The sequence below is a fragment of the Anolis sagrei genome, chromosome 5, assembly GCF_037176765.1.
Source record: "Anolis sagrei isolate rAnoSag1 chromosome 5, rAnoSag1.mat, whole genome shotgun sequence".
NCBI classification, from domain to species: domain Eukaryota; kingdom Metazoa; phylum Chordata; class Lepidosauria; order Squamata; family Dactyloidae; genus Anolis; species Anolis sagrei.
The window spans coordinates 166,622,982-166,649,709 of record NC_090025.1 but is presented as its reverse complement, the minus strand read 5'-3'; the positions used below and the strand labels follow the sequence as shown (position 1 = coordinate 166,649,709).

Genomic DNA, 26,728 nt, shown 5'->3' with positions numbered 1-26,728 from the left:
CATCTATCGGACAGATGGCAAAGTATTTAACTTCAGCAGACTGACAGCCAAAACCAAGGTCACAAAAACATGTTATAGAACTCCAATATGCTGATGATTATGTAGTTTGTGCACATTCAGGAGAAGACCTACAAGCCACTCTAAACACCTTTGCAGAAGCATACAAACTCGGCCTGTCATTGAACATCAAGAAAACCAAAGTGCTCACCAGGCCAGAAATACAGCTTAATGGTGTAACATTTGAAAATGGCAAATTGCCTCTAAATAAAACTGGCCAACAAGATGGAAGGTGATCATATGATCATGTAACTAAATAATGTATAATAAAGCTTATATTACAATAAAAATAATTAAAAATAATAATAATGAACTCTATTGAAATAGATTACTTCTGTCAGAAGCTACCATCGTGGTGTAGACCATTCAGAGACTCTATAGGAACTTCCTGCAGAAATATACCATGGAATTTCCTGTAAACTGTAGGAAATTCCTAATAAGGACCTATTTTGTTGGATATGGGTAGGAGAAACTGTTAAAACACACTTTTCCCTTCTTCAGTGCCACTGAACATTTGTCCAAACCAAACTTCATGCTGATATCAGTGCTAAAGATTTGGACAATGTTAGTGTTGTGCCAAAAAATCTCAGCCAGCATTTGAAAACAATAAACATTGACAAAATCATGATCTGGCAACTGCAAAATGCAACCTTACTTGGATCTGCACACATCATTTGAAAATACATCACACAGTCCTAAATGCTTGGGAAGTGTTAGACTTGTGATTTTATGATATGAAATCCAGCATATATATCTCATTTGCTGCGTTATACTGTGTTTTGTGTCAGTAAAATAACAACAACAGCAACAACTTTATTTGTATCTTGGCCCATCTCCCCAAAAGGACTCGGAGCGGCTTACAAGGCAACACAGTGCAAGACAGAATACATAAAATACACAAAAAATAACCCAAATCAGTAGCAGCACCAAGTAATTTAAAATTATAACATACAGGTGTAAATGAAATAACATAAAACACAAAACAGAATTGTAATTAAAAGCAAATTATACATGTAGTTTGCTTTTGTATGGAATGTATGCCCCCTACCAAAACACCATTCTACAATGCCCACCTGCCCTAACCAGACAACCAATGATAGAAAATCATGCAAGTTGAAGTCCATTCATGTTAGTATGGGGAAGAGATTCCTTATGTTAATCTCACCCTCCCTGCCCATGTTGTGAGGAAAGGTCACAGCTTTCAGCAGTATTTCTGTCAGTGCAGAAACCTCATGTTCATTTTTAAAAGTAGATGGCAGATGAAATAAAAGATATAGCTACAGTGGGCCCTTGGTATCTCCTGGGATTTGGTTTTAGGACCCCACCCCATAGATTCCAAAATCCATGGATATTTGAATACCATTATATAAAATGACTTAGTGCAATGGTGTACTTATATAAAACACCAAATCAAGGTATGCTTTTTGGATAAAAAAAATCAAGCCATAGAAAGTTGAATCCATGAGTACAGGACACTGTGGCCACTGAAGCCCAATTGTATTTTACAGATGAACAAGGGAGTTGATGGATCCTTGCCACTGAATACTGGAAAGGTGTCACAGAACCCCTATGAAAGTGGAAAAACAAGTGGAGGGCTTGAAGAGCAAGCAAAGCGAAGAGGCTCAAGGTTATCCTTTCCATCTGCAAAAAATAATGGGGAAACTAGAAAAGAGATAGTGTTGAATTCTTCCCATTTGTTTATCTCGACTCACTGAAAGTGAGAGAAGCCTGTCAACCAGAGGAAGGGCTCTATTAAACTGCAGATTGTCTTTCTACATAGCTCCCCTAAGATTGAAAATATAGTTGGTCCCTCACATTTGAGGGTTTGACTCCTATGGATCTGATTATTCGTGGATTTGACTTCAGGTGACAAACAAGATAGGTTCTGTAGGTTTGTTCTTAAGTTGAATTTGTATGTAATTTGGAACAGGTACAAGTATTTAGCTTTGGATAGCATAGGAATGTGGTGTTTGTTTTGCTGTCTGTGCCCCTGTACAGAAGATTTCACCTCACTTTCTGTCCCTGTGACCACTGGATTTTGAAAAAAAAATGGCTTGAGGTGGAAACAAGGCTTGCTGACAAATCTTCAGCGGAAATATCTTTCCTCCATGATAACTCTTTCAGGAATGAATTTCTCTTCCTAAGGGTAGATTTCTCTCACTTCCTGTTGCCTCTCCCCCAATCTTAAGTATGAGTCATTTGTAAGTCGGATGTTTGTAACTCAGGGACTGCCTGTAATATGTCCCCTTTATGAATTTCTAGTCTCTTCAGCATGACTATATGGTCAATCTCTGCCAGAAATTTCTCAGAGTTGCATTGGAGAACTTAAGGGTATATTTTCTCAGTCTAAAAATAAAACAGCAGTGTTTTTGTTTATGTTTTTTCCACCTTTGCAGGGGCCCTGTGTCCCTAACCCCAGCAAATATGAAGGGCTCACTGTACAGGGATATCAAAACCACAATTGCAATTGGAAATACAATTTCATTTTAACTAAATGGAATCATGTAAAGTTTTCTAACATTATATAGTGCAAATCAGAGGAAAATTTGTTAAAGGTACAAGAACTCTCCTTATTGAGCAGAGAAACTGAGACAGAAGAATGGCATTTCCATAGAATGATCTCACAATGGCAATATAATAGCTTGTCAAACTGGTATGAATGGATCCAGGTTCTGCTGCTCATATAGAGCCACAAGACCTGCCTTGTAGACAATAGAAAAATATTTCCACAATTTGGACTTTTAACACCAGCCCTTGAATTGCTTGCCAAGCCGATATCAACCCGATTGTAGAGTCATGCACATACACATCTGTAAGTATATGCAGAAACACAATACACATAGCACCTATGACTGACTTCTTTTGTGGATCACCACAAAGCATGCAATTGAACATTCATGACTGGTCACCTGTGTATCTTATTTAAGGTAGTGCTCAATAAACCCGAGACTGCTCAATATAAACACAAATGCAATACCATTGGCAAGTAATGAGGCTAGGAGGAAAGGAATGTCTCAGCATTATTGAGCTGCAGCCTTTGCATACCTCCTGTAAAGCATCACCCCCTTCACAAATAATAAATGACCTACAGAAGTCTTTGGCAAGCCATGGTCCCTAGAAAGAAGCAGTAACATACAAGTGAACATACAAGACATTGAAGAACCTCTAGAGATCTTGGCATCATGACAGCAATCTCTGTGGATTTTGCTATTTTTGGAAGAAGGTTAAAGTTCATTTCTGGTGCCCGTGAGAGGGTATCGTCGGTGGTGTGATACTATGTGATTGTCCAACAACTGGTGATAGGATAGGCTGCTGGCCTCTGCCTGCTCACTGGAGGAGTCCATAGCAGCATAGTCCTCAAGGTGTCCAGTTTCTACTCCGTTGCGATGAAGTCTCTCATTACCCATGAGCCCCTGCATTCTCATATATCCCTGCTGGCAGAAGGGAGGCAACTTCTGGTGGGTAAAGGCAAAGAGGAAGCAGGATTCTAGACAAAAGGGAAGAAAGTTTTGAATTACAATCTTAATTGAATGTTTAAAATTACAGATCCCTGGCAGAGTGAACCAAAACAACTAGTGATTTCCCCCTATGGCCTAATGAAATAACATTTATTTAACTGATGAGGGGAGGGGAAAACTTTGAGGTGATTATTCCAAGGCACAAAACACTAAAAACTCGAGGGCTAAGAGTCAGAGGTGGGACATGCGATACTCCAAAAGTAGACGGACTCTAACCTCCAGGTCTGGGGTGGGTGCAAACTGTAAGTCAATATCATTCTCCAGGACTGCTTAGGAGAAAGGACCTTAGCTCAATGCTAGAGTAAATGTTTTGCATACATAGCATATACAGATCCCTTCTCATATACCATATTTCATCACTTGAGTTGCCACTACGTAATAATTGCACCCCCATTTTTTGTGTGCCAAAATCGTAATTATTTTGTATTCCTCACATTATATTCACACCCTTCGTTTGCTCACCTGCACACCCTCTTTTTTGTTTGAAAAAAAAAAGGATTAAAATTGTGAAGAAATATGGTACTTCCAAAGCTTTGGTACTGTGAAACACGCATATCCAATTCAACAAGGTCCCATTCCACTGCATGGCCACTCTGCTCTGAAGGCCAAAGTGGTGTCTTGTTAACCAATGGCTGGCAAATTATGCTGCCATGTTCTTGATATCTGAGCAAAGTAAGAGATGAATCCATTTCAGAGGGTGTGTGTAAATGTGGTTTTGGCCAGGATTCCTTTCCCAAGCCAAAAAGGCCTCAATTATTAATTGGTCTGCTTGCTCCCTTCTGTTCTCTACCCACTGGTTCCTTGCCAGCCCTCAAATTACCTCCATAGAATCTGCGCAGATCTGTTTCCAGGCAATTCTCCAAAAACCGCCGGAGTGGCAGGATGTGGGCATTGGGCGCAGTCCACTCTGTCAAGAAGTCCTCCACCATATGATGGATAGCGTCTGGACGGGGCAGAGGCTGGTCTGGTGGGCAAAGTCTCATCTCACGTTCTGAAAAGTGGGATAAAAAGGGAGGAAAGTGGACAAGCAGTTCCTCAGTACCAGCAGAGCTAGCCCTATTTATTTTTATCGTTTCAGGAGCGATCAAAGGGTACAGTTGTAATGTGTTTTAAAAAACCATAAAGTTTAAAAACTTGGCATTATATTAAATGTCCTTTGACCAGTAGCTGGCCACTTGGAGTGCCTCTGGTGTTGCTATAAGGAGGCCCATTATGCATGTGGCAGGGCTCAGGCTGCATTGTAACAGGTGGTCTGTGGTTTGCTCTTCTCCACACTCGCATCTCGTGGACTCCATTTTTTTTTTTAAATCATCTTTATTGAGAATTTTTCTTAAAAAAGTGAATATAGGTAAAATAAAGAAAAAAGAGAAAGAAAAAAAAAAGAAAAAAAAGAATGTAAAAAAAAGAAGGAAAAGGGAAAAAAGAAAAAAAAGATAAAAAAAAGGAAAGGTAATAATAAAAAAAAAAAGAAAAAAAGAAAAGACCGCTTCGACTCCCTGGTGTCTTCTGAGGATCTTCTATCCTTTCTTCTTCTAAGAAGAAAGGAGAAAAAAAATGCATGTATAGAAGGAAAAATAGTGAAGTAAAGTTCTTTATTTTCCTTCCAATCTCTTCGTTCTATCCCCTCTCTTCTTCTATGTTCACCTATTATTTCTGCTTCTTTTCTACTTTTTAGATCCAAGTCTCTTTTTTCTTTTTCCTTAGGTACTCGATGACCTCCTTCCAGTCTGTTTCTTTTCTTCCTGTTTCTTTGTTTTTCAATAATAAAAAAGTCAGTCTGTCCAAGTTGCTAATGTCCAGTAGCTTTATTACCCATTCTTCTTCCTCTGGTATCTCCGTTTGTCTCCATTTTTTTGCAAAGCACATTCTTGCAGCTGTGAGTGCTAGAAATAGTATTTTGTCTTTCTCTTTTTCTATACTGTTGTCATACATTCCTAATAAGAACAGCTCCGGTTTCATTGGCATCTTTATTTTTAACATATTTTGAATTTCTTTTTGTATCATCCTCCAGTAATCTTTCGCTTTTTCACATGTCCACCATAGGTGGAAGAAGGAACCCTCCTTCTTCTTGCACTTCCAGCACATCGAGTTTGTATTGTTATATATTTTCCCTAATTTTTTTGGTGTTAAATACCACCTTAATGCCATTTTAATCCAATTTTCTCTAAGCTCCGTGGCATATGCATATTTTAGTCTTTTTTTCCAAATTTTTGTCCATTCCGTTTGTTTAATATTTCTTCTTAAGTTTTCATTCCATCTTCTCATATAATTTTTGTCTTCTTTAGTTTCTAATTGCCATTCTAGTAGTTTTTTGTATATTTTTGTTATTAATTTCTTTTCTGTTTCCAAGATTTTATCCCAAAAATCTTTCCCTTTTGAAAAGCCCAATTCTTTATCTGTTTTATATTTCTCTTTGATTTGCCAATATTGTAGCCATGATATTTTTTTGTCAATAGTAATTAGTTCCTGCTGTTCTTTTAGTATTAGTTCTCCCTGATAAATTTTTAAGATTTCTTTGTATTTTGGCCAATCGTTCCACCCCATACATCTCCTTTGGCTAGCCTCCAGTGGTGATACCCATAACGGCGTTTTTGTATAGAATTTCTTTTTATATTTTTCCCATATTTTTAAAATTGCGGATCTCACAAAGTGATTCCCAAAATTTTTTTCCTTTTCCTTCCCTTTATACCTTGTGTAAAGATGCCACCCTCCCCTAAGGTCTATTCCTTCCAGCGTCAGTAACTTCTTCTTTTTTAACAATGCCCAATCTCTTGCCCACACTAAAGCACTTGCCTCATAATAGAGTTTGAGGTCTGGGACTGCTAATCCTCCTTTTTCTTTTTGTTCAATTAAATTATTATAATGAATTCTTGGCTTTTTATTGTTCCAGATAAATTTCGTTATATCCCTATTCCACTCTTTAAATAATTTCATATTTCTTATTATTGGTAAATTTTGAAAGATAAATATCATTTTCGGCAGTATATTCATTTTGATTGTTGCCACCCTTCCTAGTAAAGATAAATTTTTATTTTTCCATTTCTCCATCTCTTTTTTGATTTCCTTCCATTTATTGAGATAGTTATTTTGTAACAAATGTAAGTTCTTCGCTGTGAGGTTAATTCCCAAGTATTTTAATTTTGTTACTATTTGTACATTCCATTTTTTCCCTATTTCCTCTTGTTCTTTCTTATCTATATTTTTTGTTATTGCTTTTGTTTTTTCCAAATTAATTTTAAAACCTGCTACTTCTCCAAATCTTTTTATTTCATTTAGCCATTGATCCAATTTATTTTTTGGGTTTTCTATTATACAGATTATATCATCTGCGAAGGCTTTGTACTTATACTCTTGTCCTTGAATTTTCGCTCCCACCAGATTTTTTTCCTCTCTTATTTTTCTCAATAGTACCTCTAGTGTTAATACAAATATTAAGGGGGACAGGGGACACCCCTGTCTTGTTCCCTTCTCTATTTTTATTGTTTCTGTTTCCTGACCATTTACTATCACTTTAGCCTCCTGATTTTCATATATCGCTTCCACCGCGTTTTGGAAGTAAAAGCCCATATCTATTTCTCTAATTAGATGTTTGAAAAAATTCCAGTTTACGTTATCAAACGCTTTCTCAGCGTCTACTGCCATAAACATTACTTTTTTTTGATGATTAATTTCAAAATATTCAATTAGATCAATTATAGTCCTGACATTCTCTTTTTGATATCTATTGGGTAGGAATCCTGCCTGATCTTCATCTATATATGCTGCAAGTACTTTTTTTAGTCTGTCCGCTAGTATATTACTAAAGATTTTGTAATCTACATTTAGTAGGGATATGGGTCTATAATTTCTTACTTCTTCTGGGTTAGAATTTTCCTTGTGTATTACCGATATGTTTGCTTGTTTCCATGAATTTGGAATTTCTTTATTTACTCTTATATTGTTCATTATCTCTTAAATAGGGCACCAATTCTTGTTGGAATGTTTTATAATAGCCTGAGGATAAGCCGTCAGGGCCTGGAGCTTTGTTAGGTTTTAAATTTCTTATTGCTGTTTCTATTTCTTGTTCTGAGATTTCTTTATTCAAGATTTCCCTTTGTTCGTCAGATATTTTTGGTATTTTCTGCTTTCCTAAATATTGGAGGATTTTTTCTTGTTCAATCTTTTCGTCTTGATATAATTTTCTATAGAAATCAAAAAATTGTTTTCTTATTTCTTCTTCCTGTGTATATATCCTATCTTCGTTTTTTAGCTTTTCTATGTATGTTTTTTCTTTCTTTTTCCTTAGTTTGTTTGCTAGCCACTTACCTGACTTGTTTGCATTTAAAAAGTAATCTTGCCTTATATATTTTATCTGTTTTTCTCTCTCTTCTAACTCTAGATGTTCTAGTTGTTTGTGTAGATAGTCTAATTTTCTTGTTATTTCTTTTTTCTTTGGGTTCCTTTTTAGGTTTTCTTCTTCCTTTTTTATTTCTCCCATAATTTCCTTAATTTTCTGATTTTTTTGCTTATTTTTTATTGCTTTTTGTTGTATAAAGTTCCCCCTGATCACTGCCTTACTTGCTTCCCATAGCATTATTATATTTGTTTCCCCATTGTCATTTAATTCAAAATACTCTTTTAGTATCTTTCTGTTTTTCTCTATATCTTCTTTTTTTATTAGATTCTCATCGAGTCTCCATCTCCTTATTTTTTCTGTCCATTTTATTTTTAATTCTATGGGACAATGATCCGAGTCTAATCTGGGTTTGATTTGTATGTTCGTCACTTTCCCTAAAATTTGTGATGATACCCATACCAAATCAATTCTTGACAAATTTTGGAATCTGGCCGAATAGTATGTATAGTCCTTTTTGTCCCCATTCTTAATTCTCCATACATCCTTTAAATTTAATTTTTCTAGTAGCCTTATCATTGTCTTTGGAAGGTTACCTTTGTCTTTACTTTTTTTTGTAGCATAATTTTGTTTGCTTCTGTCTAAATCTCTGTCAATTACCCCATTAAAGTCCCCTAATAGTACTAATTGGTCATAGGATTGGTCCTCTATATTTCTCTTAAGGTTTTCTGTAAATTTTGTTTTCGAATCATTGGGAGCATAAATATTACAGATTAATATCTTTTGGTTTCTGATTTTGATGATGACTCCTATCATTCTGCCCTCTTCATCCGTAAAAGCAAGTTCCGCTGGGATATTTGTGTCTATATATGTAACCACCCCCCTTTTCTTTTCTTGAGCGGCAGCTATAAATGCTTTTCCTAATCCTTTATTTTCTAAATGTTTTATGTGGTCTTTTTTAATATGTGTTTCTTGTAAAGCCACGACATGAAACTTTTTCTTTCTCAGTCTATTAAAGATTTTATTTCTTTTTCCCGGCGCATTAATCCCATTAATGTTGTTTGAGTATATTCTTAACTCATTCATCCTTGTCTTTCTTGTTCTTGTCTTTTTTGTTCTGTTGTGTCTTCCTCTCCTTCTTCTCCTTCTCCTTCCTCCTCCTCCTCTTCTAACTCCTTTCCGTCCTTGCCTTCTTCCTTTTCCTTTTCTGTCTCACCTCCTTGTGCACCTCCTTTTCTTTGTCCTTCTTCTCTATAGTCTTTTCCTTCCGATTTGCTCTGATTATTGTTGTCTTCCTTTTTTTCTCTGTCCTCTTTATAGTCTTCCTTCTCATTGATTAAGGTTGGTTCTGCAGTTTGTGGTGCCAGAGTGCAATCTGTTCAGCACCTTCCAAATCACCCAGTTTTCTGTATGGCCAGGAGGAAGTCTCTCATTTGGTATCAGCCATGGGTTGAGGTTCCGGGTTTTAGCCTGCCACTTTTGGACTCTCGCTTGCTGAGGTGTTCCTGTGAGTATCTGTAGATCTTAGAAAACTGTTTCTTGATTTCAGGCACTGTCTTGCTGGCTGATATCTGAACAGGGGGTGGATCAGAGATGTCACTGCCTTGGTCCTTTCATTATTGGCTGCTACTTTCCGTCGGATGTCAGGTGGTGCAATACTGGCTAAACAGTGTAATTTCTCCAGTGGTGTAGGACGCAGACATCCTGTAATAATATGGCATGTCTCACTAAGAGCTACATCCACTGTTTTAGCTTGGTGAGATGTGTTCCAGATTGGACATGCGTACTCAGCAGCAGAGTAGCAAAGCGCAAGGGCAGATGTCTTTACTGTGTCTGGTTGTGATCCCCAGGTTGTGCCAGTCAGCTTTCATATGATATTGTTTCTAGTGCCCACTTTTTGCTTGATATTCAAGCAGTGCTTCTTTTAGGTTAGAGAATTTACAGAGGACCTACACGTATTATATGAAGTCATTGAGACAGCACACCATTAGCAGTGGATTAGAGGTACCATACAAAAACCAAAGAGTTCCAAAACAAGAAGCATTTTTATTTTGCCACCTTAAAGGATCCAAATTTGTCTTGAAATTAAAGATCAATGCTGTCATTATTCAAGAACTCTTTTTAATTCCAATAGGCTTCATTATCAGCTTTCCTCTTGATACTTTCAAAATCAGAGCATGTAACTCTTCTGAGAAGAATGTTTTATTTATTTGCTTTCCAGCATTTATTTGCCCCATTCTAAGGGCAAAATACAAGGAAAGTTATTATTTTTTGGGCTTTAACTTTCAGAATTTCTCTGTCCATTCCTGCTGGGATATTTGCTGGGTTATATTCTAAACGATACCCTTTCAGGCTATGCTCTTGGGATTGAAAGAAGCATGAACAAAAATTGTTATAACGGTACACATCTACTTTATATTGGCCTTGGTGGCTGGGGGCTTCTGGGAGTTGTAGTCTGGAAAAGTAACTTGCCAAAGCTATGCCCTTAGGATATGAAGAAGCATGGCTATCACTGTGTACACAAACAGGTTTATATTTTTGTCAACATCTGTTTTAGCTTACTAGTTCTCATTTCCAAGATTAGCACAAAATTTCAATCAAATGTTCATACACACACACACATATCCCTTCTGAAATGGTTAATATACAAGTATATCTTCCTCCCTCTCAGCGGAGAAGGAGCAGGACAGATTGCTCTTGCCAGATGTTTGAACTGCTTGCTGGCATGCTGGCAGAGGGTTTTTGTAATTAGACTGAGAGACATAGAAAGGCTCCCTCCTTGCTGTCCTTCTGCCAGCAAGTAAAAACATTTTATTCCAGCAGGATTTTTAGAGCTGACTGCAAGGGGCTCTAATTCTGTATGGTCATGTTGATTTTATCTTGTTCTATCATTTTAGATCTATGTATTGTTTATATGCAGCACTTCGCTGTTTTTTGTTAGCTGCCCCAAGTCCCTTCAGAGAGATAGTGGCGGGGTAGAAATAAAATTTATATTATTATTATTATTATTGACACAAAAACACAGTATGTCACAGCAAACAAGATATATATGCTGGATTTTGTATGACAAAATCACAAGTTGAACACTTCCCAAGTGCCTAGGATTGTGTGATGCATTATTATTATTATTATTATTATTATTATTATTATTATGGATTGTAACTGATTTTAATTTTGTAGATTATTTAAATATGTTTTGAAATAGCATATATTCTTAACTAATGTTCTTGTATATATTTTAATCTGCATTTCTTTTAATATCTTTGAAGCTGCCTTCAAGAGTCAAGACAGTATAGTGATTGCAGCATTGGCCTAGGAGGCAGCAGCAATGAACATAAAGTAAAATGGAATTTTTTGACAGGTTGGGGTTACATGAGAATAATAATGATGATGATGATGATAACAACAACAACAATAATAATAACTTTATTTATACCCCGCCACCATCTCCCCAAAGGGACTCAGGTGGCTAACATGAAGCCAAGCCCAAGAATTACAATAAAGTTTACATGGTCATTGGACCAAATCTTGCATCATGATAGTGCAGAGACTCTTGGAGTTGTGAGCCAAGAAAGTAACTTTTGAAAGATATGTCTCATATATTCATGGCTTTTCTGGATTGTTAATCTTAGCATGTTTTTATTACTTTTTTTGTAAATCCCCTGGTACCATGAAATGAAGGGTAAAAGATTGAGGATATTCTATATACTGTACATACTAAGTCAAGGGCTGGTTTTGGGACCAAAATTTTCAATTTTGCTATGACTCAAGTTGAGGATAAAAGCTAACTTTGACCACATGAGGCTAATTTTGATGGTTTTATCAGTTCTTCACTGGCTCTGGACTGCAAATAAAGCCTAAAAAGTCTCCAAATAAATGTTTTAGCAGCTTCTTTTACTTAAATTCTTAATTTATCTCAGGTTTTAGAATCTCCTCTGCAAGCTATCCCTTCCCTTCTGAATATCCATTGTTTGTTCTATTTAAAACAATAACATTGTCCCACAGACCATGTCCCACAGATACAGAAGTCTTACTGTAGCTAAGTACCACAAACTAATAAATAATGGATGTGGATAGGAACAAAGAAACCCCCTCACTTACCAGTGGGAAGGCGCTTATAGTAATAAATGACAGGATGCAAGAAATTGGACTGCCAGGCGTGCTGTGGTTCCCCCACGGCACGATTGTAATAGAAGACATCCTTGTCTGGCCCAGAGAAGTTCTTCCCATAATCCATCATGACGACAAAAAGTCCATTCTGAACCTTTCTTCCTGTGTGCGATTCCAGGTCTTGCAGGACCCCAACTGGGTATTCTTCCAGGTATTCAAATTCTGTGGCATTTCTTAAAACAAGCAGAAGGAGTAAAACTTAATACTAGATTAAAAAAGGAGTGGGGATGGTGGTGTTTGGTATTTTAACAGACTAGTTTGGAGCCCCCAGTGGTGCAATGGGTTAAATCGCTGAGCTGCTGAACTTGCTGACCGAAAGGCTGGCAGTTTAAATCTGGGAAGCGGGGTGAGCTCCCGCTGTTGGCCCTAGCTTCTGCCACCCTAGAAGTTCAAAAACATGCAAATGCGAGATCAATAGGTACTGCTCTGGCAGGAAAGTAATGGCGCTCCATGCAGTCATGCCAGCCACATGACCTTGGAGGTGTCTACGGACAATGCCAGCTTTGGCTTCGAAATGGAGATAAGCACCACCCCTCAAAGTCAGACGACTAGAATTAATGTCAAGAGGAAACCAACCTTCTGAATGGGAAATTTCAGGTGTGGTTGCATCCCTCCCCACATTAAGCTGATGGTTCAAACATGGTACTGGCTGCTGTTTAGGGCTGAGTGCTGAAAGCTGTGGCCTGAGATATCTTTTACCTTGTTATCAACAGCCCTGATCAGGTGGTCTTCCACTTTTCCTACTGCTATCTCACTTATCAAGCATCATTCTCAGCAGAACTTTCTTCCAACACCATAGCCTGGGTAGCATAAGGTCTAAAATGCCATAATTCTATTTCATAAGTATTAGAATTGGGTTGAAACTTGGGATTTGCCAGGTTCTGCCAGTTGATATCTACAGTATATTACATTTGCAGGTGGAAGAAGAATGTATTTGTGGCCATTTTAGGTCTCTTCCAAATATTTTTAAACCAAGAAAATAGTTTGCTGAGTTAATGTAAAGGGAAAGTTTTCTCTTTCCTGAATGTTATTTTCCCCTTAGAATTATAGTGCATTTTCTCTGATGTTCTCATGGACCACAATATTTTATCTCTAAAGAAACATTATTTTAACAAGGAAAGGAAATAAGAAAGATAAGTTTTTGTTATGACTCTTGTTAAAATTAAAAGGAACCCCATTTAAGGTTGGGAATAAAATACTGAAGGTGAAGTTGAGAATTGCCAGAAAATAATCTTGAAGACTAAGGATGTTGTTTGGATGTATTTTTGTTTAAATCCCATAAAGATTGCAACAACAAATAACATACGGTAACCTCCCAATTTGTCCCATCTGGAGGAGCTCAGTGTCTTCAAAGGAGAAGAGGAAGGAATATATGACTCACTCTTTTAACAGGATGACATCTGCCAGCACACTGAACATCTGGTAAAGTCCAGATGCCTCGTTTAGTCGCTTCACAATGGCATTTGTTAGCTGAGCAATGGGATAGACAGTGGAAGGCCAAGATGTTTTATGGTGACGGGCCTCTAATAAGCGATGAACTACACGAGCTGCATAAGATGGGAAGGAAAGAGAGACTTAGTAAGTGGAAGCAATTAAGAAGTGAGCCTCTCACAGCAAGGCTGCTGAAAAGCCATCACAAGAGAGTGCAGACACTACAGTCAAGCCACACAAAAGCATCTGTTAATGGTTTCACACTGAGCAGCAGGCATGTAGCAGGGGGGGGGATGAAGCCCCCCAAGGCCATGGTGGTCCACGAGAAGGCCTTACTGGTACATAATCCAGACAAAACATACGTGCTTGCCATCAAGGATCCTAATCTGAGTGTGCAGATGTGTCAATCAGTTCTGCAGGGGGTTATACTCCCCCTGAAAGACTGTGTTTACAGCTTATTCATATCATGATATGATCACCATGCTCAATATATCCCATATGCATGGGGGTATTGGGGTAACGATACAAAAGGTTTGCTAGGGTAGACCCTCTTTCACTCAGACTCAGCCCCCCCCCGAACCAAACTCAGCCCCCCCCCCCCAAAAAAAAACAACAACAACAAAATCCTGGCTACGGGCCTGCTGAGCAGGTACCTGGTAGAAGATAAGTCCGAACTTGGGATATGTACTGTCTTTGTAATAAAATCCCAGAATTCCCTAGAGCACAAGGCCAAAAGCAAAATCCTTTCACCAGTTCTGGGAAAATTAATCAAGATGATGGCAAAGGATCATTGCTTCAGTGCTGGTGGTCTTTGCTTCCTCCAAAACACCAATGTTTGTCACCTGTCATACCAAGAGATGTGCAGGATTCTTTGGAGGCAACACTGATTGAATCTTTCCAGAAGTCAAGACTGATATTTGTAGATGATCCATGTTTCACAGACATCATCTACAAACAGAGTTAGGAGGACAATGACTGTATAAACAAGCATCTTGATATCCATACGAATGTCCTGATCTTCAAACACTATCTGCTCCATGTGAAAAAAATGTGTTCTCAGAGCTCAGATGGTGTAATATTTCTGCATATATGTCAACTTTTGGGGAGAGATGACTGCTTAGGTAACAGAAATTGTGAACATTTTCTAGTGTTACATCATTAAACTTGATTGCTGGCATTGTAGAGGGATTGGTTGGTGTCAGCTGGTAGAGCACTTTGGTTTTCTTAATGTTCAATGAGAGGCCAAGCTTTTCATATGCTTCTGCAAAGGTGTTTAAAGTGGATTGAGCACAGACTACATTATCATTAGCATATTGGATTTCTATAACAGAAACCGATGTGTCCTTACTTTTGGCTTTCAGCCTGCTGAGGCTAAAGAGCTTGCTCATCTGTCCAATAACTGATATCAGTGGGAAGCGTCTTGTCAACAAGGTGTAGAATCATAGCTACGCAGATGGAAAATAAGGTTGGGGCAATAATGGATCCCTGTTTCACCCCTGATTCCACCTTCAATGGGTCACTTTGGGAGCCATTTCTTTCCAAGATTGTTGTCATCATGTCATCATGGAGGAACCATGAAATGTTCACAAATTTATATGGGAATCTGTTTTTCAAGAGGATGGTCCAGAGAACATTACAATTCACTCTGTCAAAGGCCTTTGAAAGGTCAATGAATGCCATGTACAAAGGTTGTTTTGGTTCTCTGTATTTTTATTGGAGCTGTTGTGCAGTGAAGATCATAGCCACTGTTCCTCTGGAGGTGAGGAAGCTGTTCTGGGGTTCAGGGAGGATGTTTTCTGAAATACCTTGCCACCATGGAGACCCTGCTGGGAGTATGTGATTCCTGACAACTTTGCTCACAGGTTCACTGAAACACACAAGCCCCTCACCATGACAAGGTGACGATCCAGTGAGGAGGCAAACTCACCTGTATATCGAAATCCATGAATAAAGCCACCAGCTGATTTCCTGAAGTCAACCGAATGGCTTGCAGTGCCCAGAACAAAGAGACCTCGAGTGGCTTTGGCTTCATAACTAGGCTTGATCAAAGGATATTTCTTTTTGTTGTCTTTGCCTCGCATGAGTCTAACAGACCTAGATGGATGGAAAGGGGAAACAAAGCAAGTCAGAGATGAGACAGGAGTCCGGCCAGATAATTAGAATGGAAGAGTGATGAGAAGCTGGTTCTAGGAATGGGACTTTAGGCCAGAAACAATGTATGGGCTTTGTATGCAGATGGTCCTTACTTTATGTCATTCCCAGTATCGCCAGTTAAAAGGGCTGGAAAAGGTCTCAAAAGCCTGGGTAAGGAGACTTATCCCAGACAGACTTTTATATGGAAGTGTTTTTTGTTTTGTCATAGATATGATCAAGAGACATTGCCCTTCCGAATAAGAACATCCCCACATGATTTTTTTCTTCAGTCCCCAAATTTCTAGCATTGAAGAAACTGAAATTTTGATCGGACATTTAGAAATATAGTTTAGGCACCCCAAGAAAAGGGACAGGTAATGACACCAAGGAAACCCACAAATGTTAGTCTCCCATATGAAAACAAAATGCAGAATTATGTGATTCACATCACGGTGCATATCGAGATGGAGAAGGACCAATGCAAAAGTCATATACCTGCTTCTGAGATAGGCTATTTTCCTGCCACTAGAAGCAATACAGTTGAGGGACAAGGAAGATTTGGAAAGGTTTAACTCTCCCTCTTCTTCTACATTGAGAATGGTATGTCGGTTTGTGGGGAATGCATACATACATGTACAACCTCAAGAAATATCAGATACAGCTCTTAGGATCTAACCTATCAAATTAAGCAAACATCCTACTATTATATCTGAATCCTGCCAGATATAGGTTGAAGGAAAGTCTGAAAATGTTGAGACAAAGTTCAGACGACTCAAATCCACATACAGTGGTTAATATGTTATTCAGCATTGCAGCAGTTTAAATATATATAATACAAATACATAAAATATATAGTACAAATTGAGGCATCTGGTGTTGCATAAATTTCATTCTTTGGGTTGAGAGGTTTTCAGTCATGCTGCATACTCTCTCTCACACACACACATACATGCACACATGTATTCAGTCTCTCTATAGATAGGGAAGTTGAGTCTTGTCTTACTTGTTGAATATTGAGAAATCAAACTTCCAACCCAAGCAGCGAATTGCACGGTCATAAGGTGCTCGAGCAGCAAAGTTGTCCAGCTTGTCCTGTGGGAAGAGGACTGGCTCTCCTTCACTTCTATTGCTGTTTTCCAGGTAGAACCGGAGGGTGATTTTCAGCTTCCCATTTTCATCCTTGATGAGGACCAGGTCTTCTAAGTCACCTTCCAGGAGCCCATCTAGAGACTTCAACTGGTATGTATCTAGGAGGCCATTGTTAACTGCTCTAAAGAAGGAAGAGGCGAGAATGTAAGAGACACATACACAGAAGGCACATGGGTATTAGTAGAAATATCAGTGTCTGACTACATAGTTGACAATATTATTGATATATAGAATCATAGAATCAAAGAGTTGGAAGAGACCTCATGGGCCATCCAGTCCAACCCCCTGCCAAGAAGCAGGAATATTGCATTCAAATCACCCCTGACAGATGGCCATCCAGCCTCTGTTTAAAAGCTTCCAAAGAAGGAGCCTCCACCACACTCCGGAACAGAGAGTTCCACTGCTGAACGGCTTCAGCAGTGGAACTTCTGTTTAGATCTCGGAAAATGTACTCAATTTGACCTCCCAATTCTGGGGACACTAGAAGTTGTTGTCCAAAAAAAAGAACTTTTCTTCTAAGTACTGGTTTCAATGTTGTGGGATAGAAATGTGGTCTCAAGTTGTTTATAGATGGTTTGAACTATGAAAAACTACTGCTGATGCAACGAAAATAGCCAATGAGTACACAAGAAGGCATCAGAAACTTAGCTCCATGCTTGGAAAGGGGGCTAAGATGACAAAACTTGACTCCTATTTCACAACTCTCAAGAAGCAGTATTTGGCAAAAGATGCACTGAAGAGCAGCTAGGCATAAATCATGAAGGAGCACAATGCCAATATAAAAACCTCTAAATAAGTCAGATGTCTTTCAACATTTTCTATCTTCTTAGTATCCAGTAAAAAAACAACCCTTTACTGCATAAAATATTTCCAGCCACATCAAAAACCCACAATCTGGAATTAATACTGTACACTCCATAATGCTCATTTGTTGTTGTTCATTCGGTCAGTTGTCTCCGACTCTTCGTGACCTCATGGACCAGCCCACACCAGAGCTCCCTGTCGGCCGTCACCACCCCTAGCTCCTTCAAGGTCAGTCCAGTCACTTCAAGGATGCCATCCATCCATCTTGCCCTTGGTCGGCCCCTCTTCCTTTTGCCTTCCACTTTCCCCAGCATAATTGTCTTCTCTAGGCTTTCCTGTCTATAATGATCATAGTCATATTATTTTTACTTTTTTTACTTGCTCTAGTTGAAAAGGAGGACGAACATCCCTAAATGAGCTCCACATTGAGTAGTTTCTCGCCAGTGACAGAGAGGTCAAAGGCCCCTTCTACAGTGCCATATAAAATCCAGATTATCTGCTTTGAACTGGATTATATTGTTGTGTAAACTCATAGAACCAGTTCAAATCAGATAATGTGGATTATCAGTTTTGATTATGTGGATTATGTGACAGTGTAGAAGGGGCCAAAACCTCCATCCACCCCTCACATTTTAATGCCTACTTAGAATGATCAAAGAGTGGATGTCAAGCACGTTGTAAGCCACACTCCATGTCTTACAGGGTTTGCTTGACTTGGCAGGTTGCAAGTTGTGTTATCCTAGATTGTTGCCTGAGGAGAAGGTTCCCAATTTCCATCTAAAGAACATTGATTGGATGGACACATTATTTTTGCCAGAAAGGAAAAAAGCAGCATCAGATTGAAAGAAGAGGTCAATTTAAGAGACTTAGGAAGGTTTTATGGCATATATTGCTCTATTCTCCAATACAATAGAACAGCTCAAGACAGGAGTTGAAAGGGCCACCCCATTCTGTCCAATGATGGGGGAAATCCTGGAAAGTGCTATGCGAAGGACAACTTAAAGGAAGTACATATTTATTTGGCTACAGCTTTCGGTATCTTTAATACTCAACTAGCTCAGACTCTTACCTCAGATCTCCAACATAATGAGTAGCCCAAGAAAGGCGAACTCTGGAGCGGCTGACCATGTGTATGAAATTGGTGACACCTAAAATATTATCTGCCGTCTCAAAGGCAGAGTTCCCCCGGCCCAAAATCAAAACAGACTGGCCAATAAAATCTTTTGGGTCAGTGGACATAGACTCATAGCCCTCAACGTATTCCGAACCGGGGAAGTTGACTTCATGAGGGATCCATGTTCCTGTGGCCACCAGAAGAACGCTGAAAAAAAGAGTACAATGTAAGACTTGATCAATATGTACAAAATCAGTTTCTACAGCTCTTTCCAAAACTCCTCAGGATCATGATACGCTGATCCAAGGTTTGCCAAATATGCAATGTGGCATTCTGGAATTGGAAACTAATCAAGCACAAACTGAAAAATCTCCTCCCAATACAATACTAATACAGGTGATATTAATGAAGATCAGAGATTAATTTTCAAGGAAGAACCACAAGGAAGCAGGTTTGCAGTTAACTCTGGATAGGTTGTCTCAGTGTGCAGTGACAATTAGTTGTCTATTTATTACCTCACCACACTAGAGAATGAATCCACTTCAAATCCGGTTTCTGCCTCCTGCAGAATTCTGGGGTTTGTAATTTAGTGAGGCTGTTAAAGGCTCCTCCCTAAACTACAAACCCCAGAATTCTGCAGAAGGGAGCAACTAGATTTAAAGTGGATTCATTCTCTAGTGTAATGAGGTAGTAAGTAGACAACTCCACACTGATAAATAGGAAGGGCAGACCCTGCACGTGGGATAAAAACATAAGAAGAGCATCTTTAAACTAAAACTACTATTATGTTCCTTGACTATACCATTTCACACTGAAGGTAAGACAGGGGCACCATTTCATTAATTTTTTTAATTCCTTACAGACACTAACATAGCAAGCAGAAATCTGGCCTCAAATCTTTGTCTCTGTCATGTTATACCTGCAGATGATGAAGGTAATTCAAAACTTTACAAAAATGCTACTCCTCAAACAGTTAGATCTTCTGTGTCTCTCAGAGCCTCACTTTAAAGTCATGCAGTACTTCAAATTGGTTTTATTCTTGTTATGTAAATATGTAGGAGAAACAAACATACTAGGACTACAACCAACAAAATCTGTATTTGTTGGAAATCACTGTTTCACGTGAGCCAAAGGGAACTGTGACATTTCACATCCCTTCTAACAAAATAGGTGCCCCCCCCCCCCCCTTACTTACCTGCATTTATACAGCTGAGCATTCTGATCAGTGAGGATGAAATAATGATCATTCCATGCCTTGGTGTCTTTTTCCAGCGTCACATGAGTGATAGACATGTTATATTGTACCTGGAGGTCTAGCATGGAAGCAAAATCAGCGAGGTAATGCACCATGGCATCCGCATGAGGGAAAAAGTCCTGAGAATAGTGTCGGAAGAGTAGTCGGCTGTCATGACTGAGTAGTGAATTCCAGTCATGGCGAAGGTTGAATTCCCTGTTGGATTTGCCAGTGTACAGTTTGTTGATGCTAATTAGCTTGCGATGGCGCGGATACAAAGTAAAGAAATGTCCTGGCGCCAGTTCGCGTTCAAAGACCACATAATAGTGCTTTGCGTGCTGGAGGAAATAAGCCATTTGAAGTCCTGAGGGGCCAGCACCAATAATGCAATAGTCATGGTACAGAAAGTCATGGCAGCAGGAAGAAGCCACAGACAGAGCAAGGATTAGCAGATGTACCTGAACATCCATGGAGGCAGATGGCAGCATATTGGTGGCTATGAAGTGAAGGCACTTTTAAGAGAAAGGAAGGAGAAAAAAATCAACCAGAACTCCAAATTCTATTGGACAATGCAGGGTCATCTCTGTTTCAAGGTTCAACTGAAATAAAATCCTTCGAGATTGAACAAGGATTTATCTTCTGCAAACACTTATGGGGAAGAAGGTAAACAAACATACTCTCCGGAGTACTCCATGTGCAAAGAATCTTTGCCTAACACAAGTCAAAGTTTGTCTCCATTGGATTTGTTATGCCTGTTATTTACCTCTCAGATAGTTCACTTGAACAGTTGTTTCTCAAGTTGCCGTTAATGTACATTTTCTGCAGGAATATATTGAAAGGGGACTACTGGAGCAGGATAGAGTTGATATATAATTTAAATCTAATAATGTAAATCTTTATTTATACCCCACCACCATTTCCCTGAAGGGACCCAGGGCGGCTCACAGAAGCACTCCAAGTGCCTCATATAAACAACAATACATAAGTATATCCAATAAAATTGTAAAAATTATAAAATTTCCTAAAACACAGTAGAAGCCGAGAATAAAGATGGCTATCTGCAGTAACAAAGTGCGGAGTAACACAATTGGTCGATCATTGAATTGACCAGATTACACAGAGCCAAAAGCCTATCTGAAGACCCATGTTTTTAAACCCATCCAAAAGGCTTGAAAAGTGGGGCTAATCTAATTTTTTTAGGGAGTGTATTTCAGAGCCGGGGAGTCACCACCGAGAAGGCCCTCTCTCATCCCCACCAACCGTAATTGAGACAGTGGTGAGACCAAGAGAAGGGCCTCCTGAGCAGATCACAATGCCAGCATTGGTTTATAGAAGATGGAGTCTTGAAGATAGGTTGGACCTCAAGCATACAGGGCTTTATAGGTAATCACCTGAACTTTGAATTGGGCCTGGAAACATGTTGGAAGCCAGTGGAGCTGCTTTAAAAGGGGCGTAGTATGCTTCCTATTGCACTAACTGCAGTTTCCAAGTCATCTTCAAAGGCAGCCCCACATAGAGTGCATTACAGTAGTCCATTCTGGATGTAACTAAGGCCTGTATCACCATGGCCAACTCAGGCTTTTCGAAATATGGTTGCAGCTGGCGCACAAGTTTTGACTCTGTGAAGGCTCTCCCAACCACCGTCGACACCAGAGCTTCAAGCATCAGTAATGAATCCAGGAGAACCCCCAGACTGCAGATCTGTGTCCTTAGCGGGAATGTAACTCCATCAAGCATAGGTAGCTACACTCGCGACTGACCAGGAGGACCTCTGTCTTGTCTGAATTAAGCCTCAATTGGTTGACCCTCATCCAATCCATCACAGCAACCAGGTACTGGTTTAGGATCCAGGGAGCTTCCTTGGAATTAGGTGGACAAGAGTTGTAGAGTTGTGTGTCATCCATGTAGAAATGGCACCCAACTCCAAAACTGTGGGTGACCTCATCCAGCAGTTTCATGTAGATGTTGAAAAGCATGGGGGAAAGAATAGAACCTTGCAGGACCTCATAGGTCAAAGGCCAGGAATCGGAGCAGGTGTCCCCCAGCATCACCATCTGGGTACAATTCTCCAGGAAGGTTGCAAACTTAAATTCAGGACAAATATCTATTCTCACTTTACTGGCTGGAGGCCTGAAAGGAATGGAGCCTTTTCAGTTTAAACCAGGCTTGGGCAAACTTGGGCCCTCCAGGTGTTTTGGACTCCAGCTCCCACAATTCCTAACAGCCTCAGGCCCTTTTCTTTTCCCCCTGAGGGGAAACTGACATTTTAAAAAAAATTACAGTGGTGTCGAACCGCAATAACTCCCTAGTGTGGAGGCACACTGCCAGTCTCAGCCCAAAGAGGGGCCAGTCCCCATGGCAACTGCCTCGCCTCTCCTGGGTTCCCTGGCAACCGGGGAGGCGCGCGACCTCCTCTCGCTCCCTGCCGGGCCCCTTCTGCCCAATGGGGGAAAGGCGCGAGGTTCGAAGCCGCCCGCGTGACGTCATGACGTACCTGGGCATTCGGCGCCGGCAGCGGAACCAACAGGTCGGTCGTGGCTCCTGCCCGAAAGGAGCCTGACCATCACCATAGAGCCGCCGTCCTTCGAGTCCTCCAACAAGAAACCGGCCTTGGAAGGAAAAAAAAAAAAAGGAACGCAACGAGAGGCAGGGCTAGAGTGGCAGTGCTGCTTCCGAATCCGCTTGCTTGGTTGCTGAGCAGGAATGGGGCGTCACGTGACCCCGCTGCCATTTAAAGGGCCCGCCGGCAAAGAAGGAGGTGGTGGTGGTGGCTGGGCGGAGTGTATTGGCTCACAATTCCTAACAGCCGGCTGTTAGGAATTGTGGGAGTTGAAGTCCAAAACACCTGGAGGAAGGGCCCAAGTTTGCCCATGCCTAATCCACATTGTAGGGTTAATGCAATTTGCTGCCAAGGCTCAGCGCTGTGGGATCATGGGAGTTGTAGTTTTGCACAGTCTTAAGCCTTCTCTGCCCAAAAGTGCTGGTGCCTCCTAAAACTACAACCCTCCCAGGATTCCATCGTATTGAGCTCTTGCACTTAACCAGGTATCAAACTGCATTAATTTTACAATGTAAAAGGTAAAGGTAGTCCCCTGACATTAAGTCCAGTCATGTCTGACTCTTTTACAATGTAGCTACACCCCAAATTCCAACATTTTAATTTCACTGCACCAATTTGCTTTCATTTAAGGCAGGGGTCCTCAAACTTTTTAAACAGAGCCAGGTCACAGTCCCTCAAACTGTTGGAGGGCCGGACTATAATCTGAAAAAAAAGCACACCAATGAATGCACACTGCACGTATCTTATTTGTAGTGCAAAAAACACTTAAAAACAATACAATAATTAAAATGAAGAACAATTTTAACAAATATAAATTTAATAGTATTTCAAAGGGAACTGGGGGCCTCCTTTTGTCTAATGAGATAGGATTGTTGTTGTGTGCTTTCAAGTTGTTTCAGACTTAGGTTGACCTTGAGCAAGGGCCGGATAAATGACCTTGGAGGGCCACATCCGGCCCTCGGGCCTTAGTTTGAGGACCCCTGATTTAAGGGATAGGAACTTTCCACATTATAACTGGCTTTTACCCTCTTTTAAAAAAATCAAGCACCTCAAGGCATTAAGTGGAAGGATCTTCCTTCAGTCTTGAACTCAGCCATGTCTGTGTATCAACTGAATGGAGGCCAGTCTTTCCAAATTATATTTATATAGAGGGAGAGAGAAAGATTGCAGGTTTGAATCCAGGGAGCTCCCGCTATTAGCCCCAGCTTCTGCCAATCTAGCAAACTTCACAACCTCTGAGGATACTTGCCATAGATGCAGGCGAAACGTCAGGAGAGAATGCCTCTAGAACATGGCCATATAGCCTGAAAAAATCTACAACAACTCAGTGATTCCGGCCATGAAAGCTTTAGTCAAGATAGGATCTGTAGATTTGTTCTTATGTTGGATTTCTTTGTAAGTTGGAATAGATACATTTTAAAAGTGTAACTCCAGCCTAAAATATGTATTTTTAAGCTTTTGATAGCATAGGTAAGGGTTAACACCCCGTGTTGTTTGTGCCCCTGTTCAGAAGATTGCACCTTACTTTCTGTCCCTGTGATCACTGGATTTTGAAAAAAAATGGCTTGTTGTGGAAATAAAGATTGGTGAGAAAGCTTCAGTGGAGACACCTTTTCCCCATGTTAACTCTCTTGAGTGAATCTCCCTTCCTATTTGTTGATTTCTCTCTCCTGTTGCCTCACCCCGGTTCTTAACTATGAGTCAGATGTAAGTCGGATGTTTCTAACTCGGGGACTGCCTGTATATAAATAAATATTGTTTTCTGTTGGTGGTACTGAAATTAGTGTCCACTTTACAGTAAATGATGTCTTCGAATTGAAGAAATACAGTATTTAAGAATGAAGCTGTACATGAACTGTAGGGAGAGACTGTGGGTCCCAGCGCATTATTGTGTCGCTGCTCAGTTGGTTGCAGAATGTGTTCAGTCTCCAAAGTAGTGCACCTTCATTTTGACATCCCATGGACATCTATGACATCTGAGTTTAGTGAAGTTTTCTCCAAATCAAGCACTGCAATGACAAATAAGTGACTATTTTATAAAAAATAACATTGGCTTGAGAAACGTCTCCAGCATTATCGAGGAACCATGGAAATACATTAATTTTACCATTTTGTCTGCTAGGGGGATGCTTTTGCCTCAAACGAAAGTGACTTTTAGTCACTTGTTGATTGAGAAAAAAAGCTGCTACTGCTGGGTCTAAGGCAAGCCAGGCTTCCAGAACATCACCCCCAAATTAAAATGATTTTGTGTGTCAGGAACAACTTGAGAAACTGCAAGTCACTTCTGGTGTGAGAGAATTGGCACTTTGCAATGACCTTTCCCAGGGGAGCCTGGATGTTTAGATGTTTTACCATCCTTGTCGGAGGCTTCTCTTAAGTCCCCACATGGGGAGTTGGAGCTGATAGAGGAAGCTTATTGGCGCTCTCCCTGGATTCGAATCTCCGACCCATTACGTCTGTGCTGTCGCACGCTGGGCCTGTGCATAAGACTGTAGACAGGACATAAATTCTGTGTGCCCAACGGGACGCCGGGGCTGCCTCAGATTAAAGGCCTTTGGATTTCCTTAAACAGAGTCTTTAGATTGCTTAAAGGTTCAACAAAGTTCTTTATTATTGAAAACAAACAGGAACTTCAAGGCTTTCTTAATAGTCTATTGGCTCTCTCAATCTTGTTCAGAGGGGACAGGCACTTTCTTCATAACAGTATTTTAACTAATGGGGAAATCCTTAACCTCTTATCTGGGCAGTCTGTCTTTGCCTCTGTTGGCATGGAGCCCCTACACCCGGTACCAACTGCTTCTGGCTTCCGCGAGTGACCTTTACCAAGCAGAGCTTTGTAGACTTCCAGGGGAAAAGGTGTTCAAGTTTCAGTGATGGCTGGCTGAAGTGCTGTGGGACCGGATTCCCTCAGCAAAGGAGCTGTAAGGCTGTAAAATCCTCACCAAAAGAGCTGTGCTGAGACTGCACCTCTGTGGTCAAGCTATGGGGCTGCATATCCCCGGCCAAGCTATGGGGCCTTTTCTCCCTGGGCTAGCTGTAAAAGATGAAGCTTTCTACTGGAGCTCCTGGTTTTATGTCCTGTATGAAAGGCTTCTCTGTGTGGACTGGCCCAAAATGGCTCCTATTCCCTCCAAAACCCAAAAAGGGGGCAGGACCAGGGAACCTAACGATAATGGACAGGTCATAGATCCAATAAATGCAAACTATGGAAAGCCATCTAACTGCAAAGGCATAGAACTTTAAAATACATGCAGTAATCAACAAATAGCAAGATAAGCTGGAGCTCCTGGTGCGGCTGTCCCAGAACAACATCACCAGGCAAATGATAAAGAAACTATTCCAAGCCATGGATGAAAGGGAGGGGAAAGAGACAGGACCTTATAGGGTCCTTAATACAAACTATAGTATGTCCTACATTTTTGAACTCGTGCTTTTGTTCAGATGCAAGTGGATAAAATGCTGAAACGTATCAAGCTTTTTGCTAAGCTCTCCCCTGCCCCTTTCCTTCTTATCTCCAGATAAGCCAGTGTATATTTGTTTGCACCACAAATGCCCCCACCATGGTTTGGTAGCTCTGTACCAAACTTGTCATATATGGTCTTCATGACCCAAAAATAACTGAAGGATTGTGGGAGCATTAAAGCAGTGGAGCATCCCAACTCCAGATATGGTTAGATTACAATCCCATCATCCTCTAACTGTGGATCCTAACCTTTGGTCCTCCAGGTCTTTTGGACTTCAACCCCCAGAGATCCTAACAAGCTTAACAGCTATTAAGAATTGTGGGAGCTGAAGTCCAAAACCGGCTTTAGTTTGGGGGTGATGGGATTGTAGTCCAACCACATCTGAAGAGCTGTGTAAATTCCATCCATGATGGATCCTAAACAACCTTGTAAGCTTTTAAACAGAGGCTGGATGGCCATTTGTCAGGGGTACTTTGTGCTTTTCCTGCATGACAGGAGGTTGAACTAGATGGCCCATGTGGTCTTTTCCAGCTCTATTATTGTATGATCCAACTTAAAATATTTGGGGGGTTGGGGGAGGACAAGGGACTAATAGATGGGGGTTGGAGTCTAGCTACATCCAGAAAACTGCGTTGTTGCCAGTTCCAACCCAGCCAGATCTGAAGCCGATGGGATTTGCAGCCTGATCAAGTCTTGGCCTAATGGGATTTCCAATCCACCACTTAAACAATTTTATAAAGGTACCATTATACAGCTATAAA

The 26,728-nt window shown here is 40.2% G+C and overlaps 1 protein-coding gene across 1 annotated transcript; it reads right to left on the bottom strand.

Annotated features, from left to right (window-relative positions):
- Positions 1 to 857: 857 nt before the first annotated feature.
- FOXRED2 (FAD dependent oxidoreductase domain containing 2) lies at positions 858 to 22,657 on the bottom strand. Its single transcript, XM_060776977.2, has 9 exons — positions 22,438 to 22,657; positions 19,905 to 20,455; positions 18,665 to 18,916; positions 16,646 to 16,912; positions 15,437 to 15,603; positions 13,460 to 13,625; positions 12,010 to 12,251; positions 4,396 to 4,566; positions 858 to 3,544 (listed from the first exon to the last, which is right to left on the bottom strand). Exons 2-9 carry the CDS (start codon positions 20,429 to 20,431, stop codon positions 3,282 to 3,284), a joined length of 2,055 nt encoding a protein of 684 aa, XP_060632960.2. The 5' UTR covers positions 20,432 to 20,455; positions 22,438 to 22,657; the 3' UTR covers positions 858 to 3,281.
- Positions 22,658 to 26,728: the final 4,071 nt, after the last annotated feature.

What these genes read in the sequence shown, in the direction of transcription:
- FOXRED2 (XM_060776977.2), bottom strand. Translation starts at nt 20,431, where the DNA reads ATGCTGCCATCTGCCTCCATGGATGTTCAGGTACATCTGCTAATCCTT. An exon ending in GCTCAGCTGTATAAATGCAG is followed by an intron (nt 18,917 to 19,904) that starts GTAAGTAAGGGG and finishes TCTTTTTTTCAG; the next exon opens with CGTTCTTCTGGTGGCCACAG. An exon ending in CTATAAGCGCCTTCCCACTG is followed by an intron (nt 4,567 to 12,009) that starts GTAAGTGAGGGG and finishes CCCACTTTTCAG; the next exon opens with AACGTGAGATGAGACTTTGC.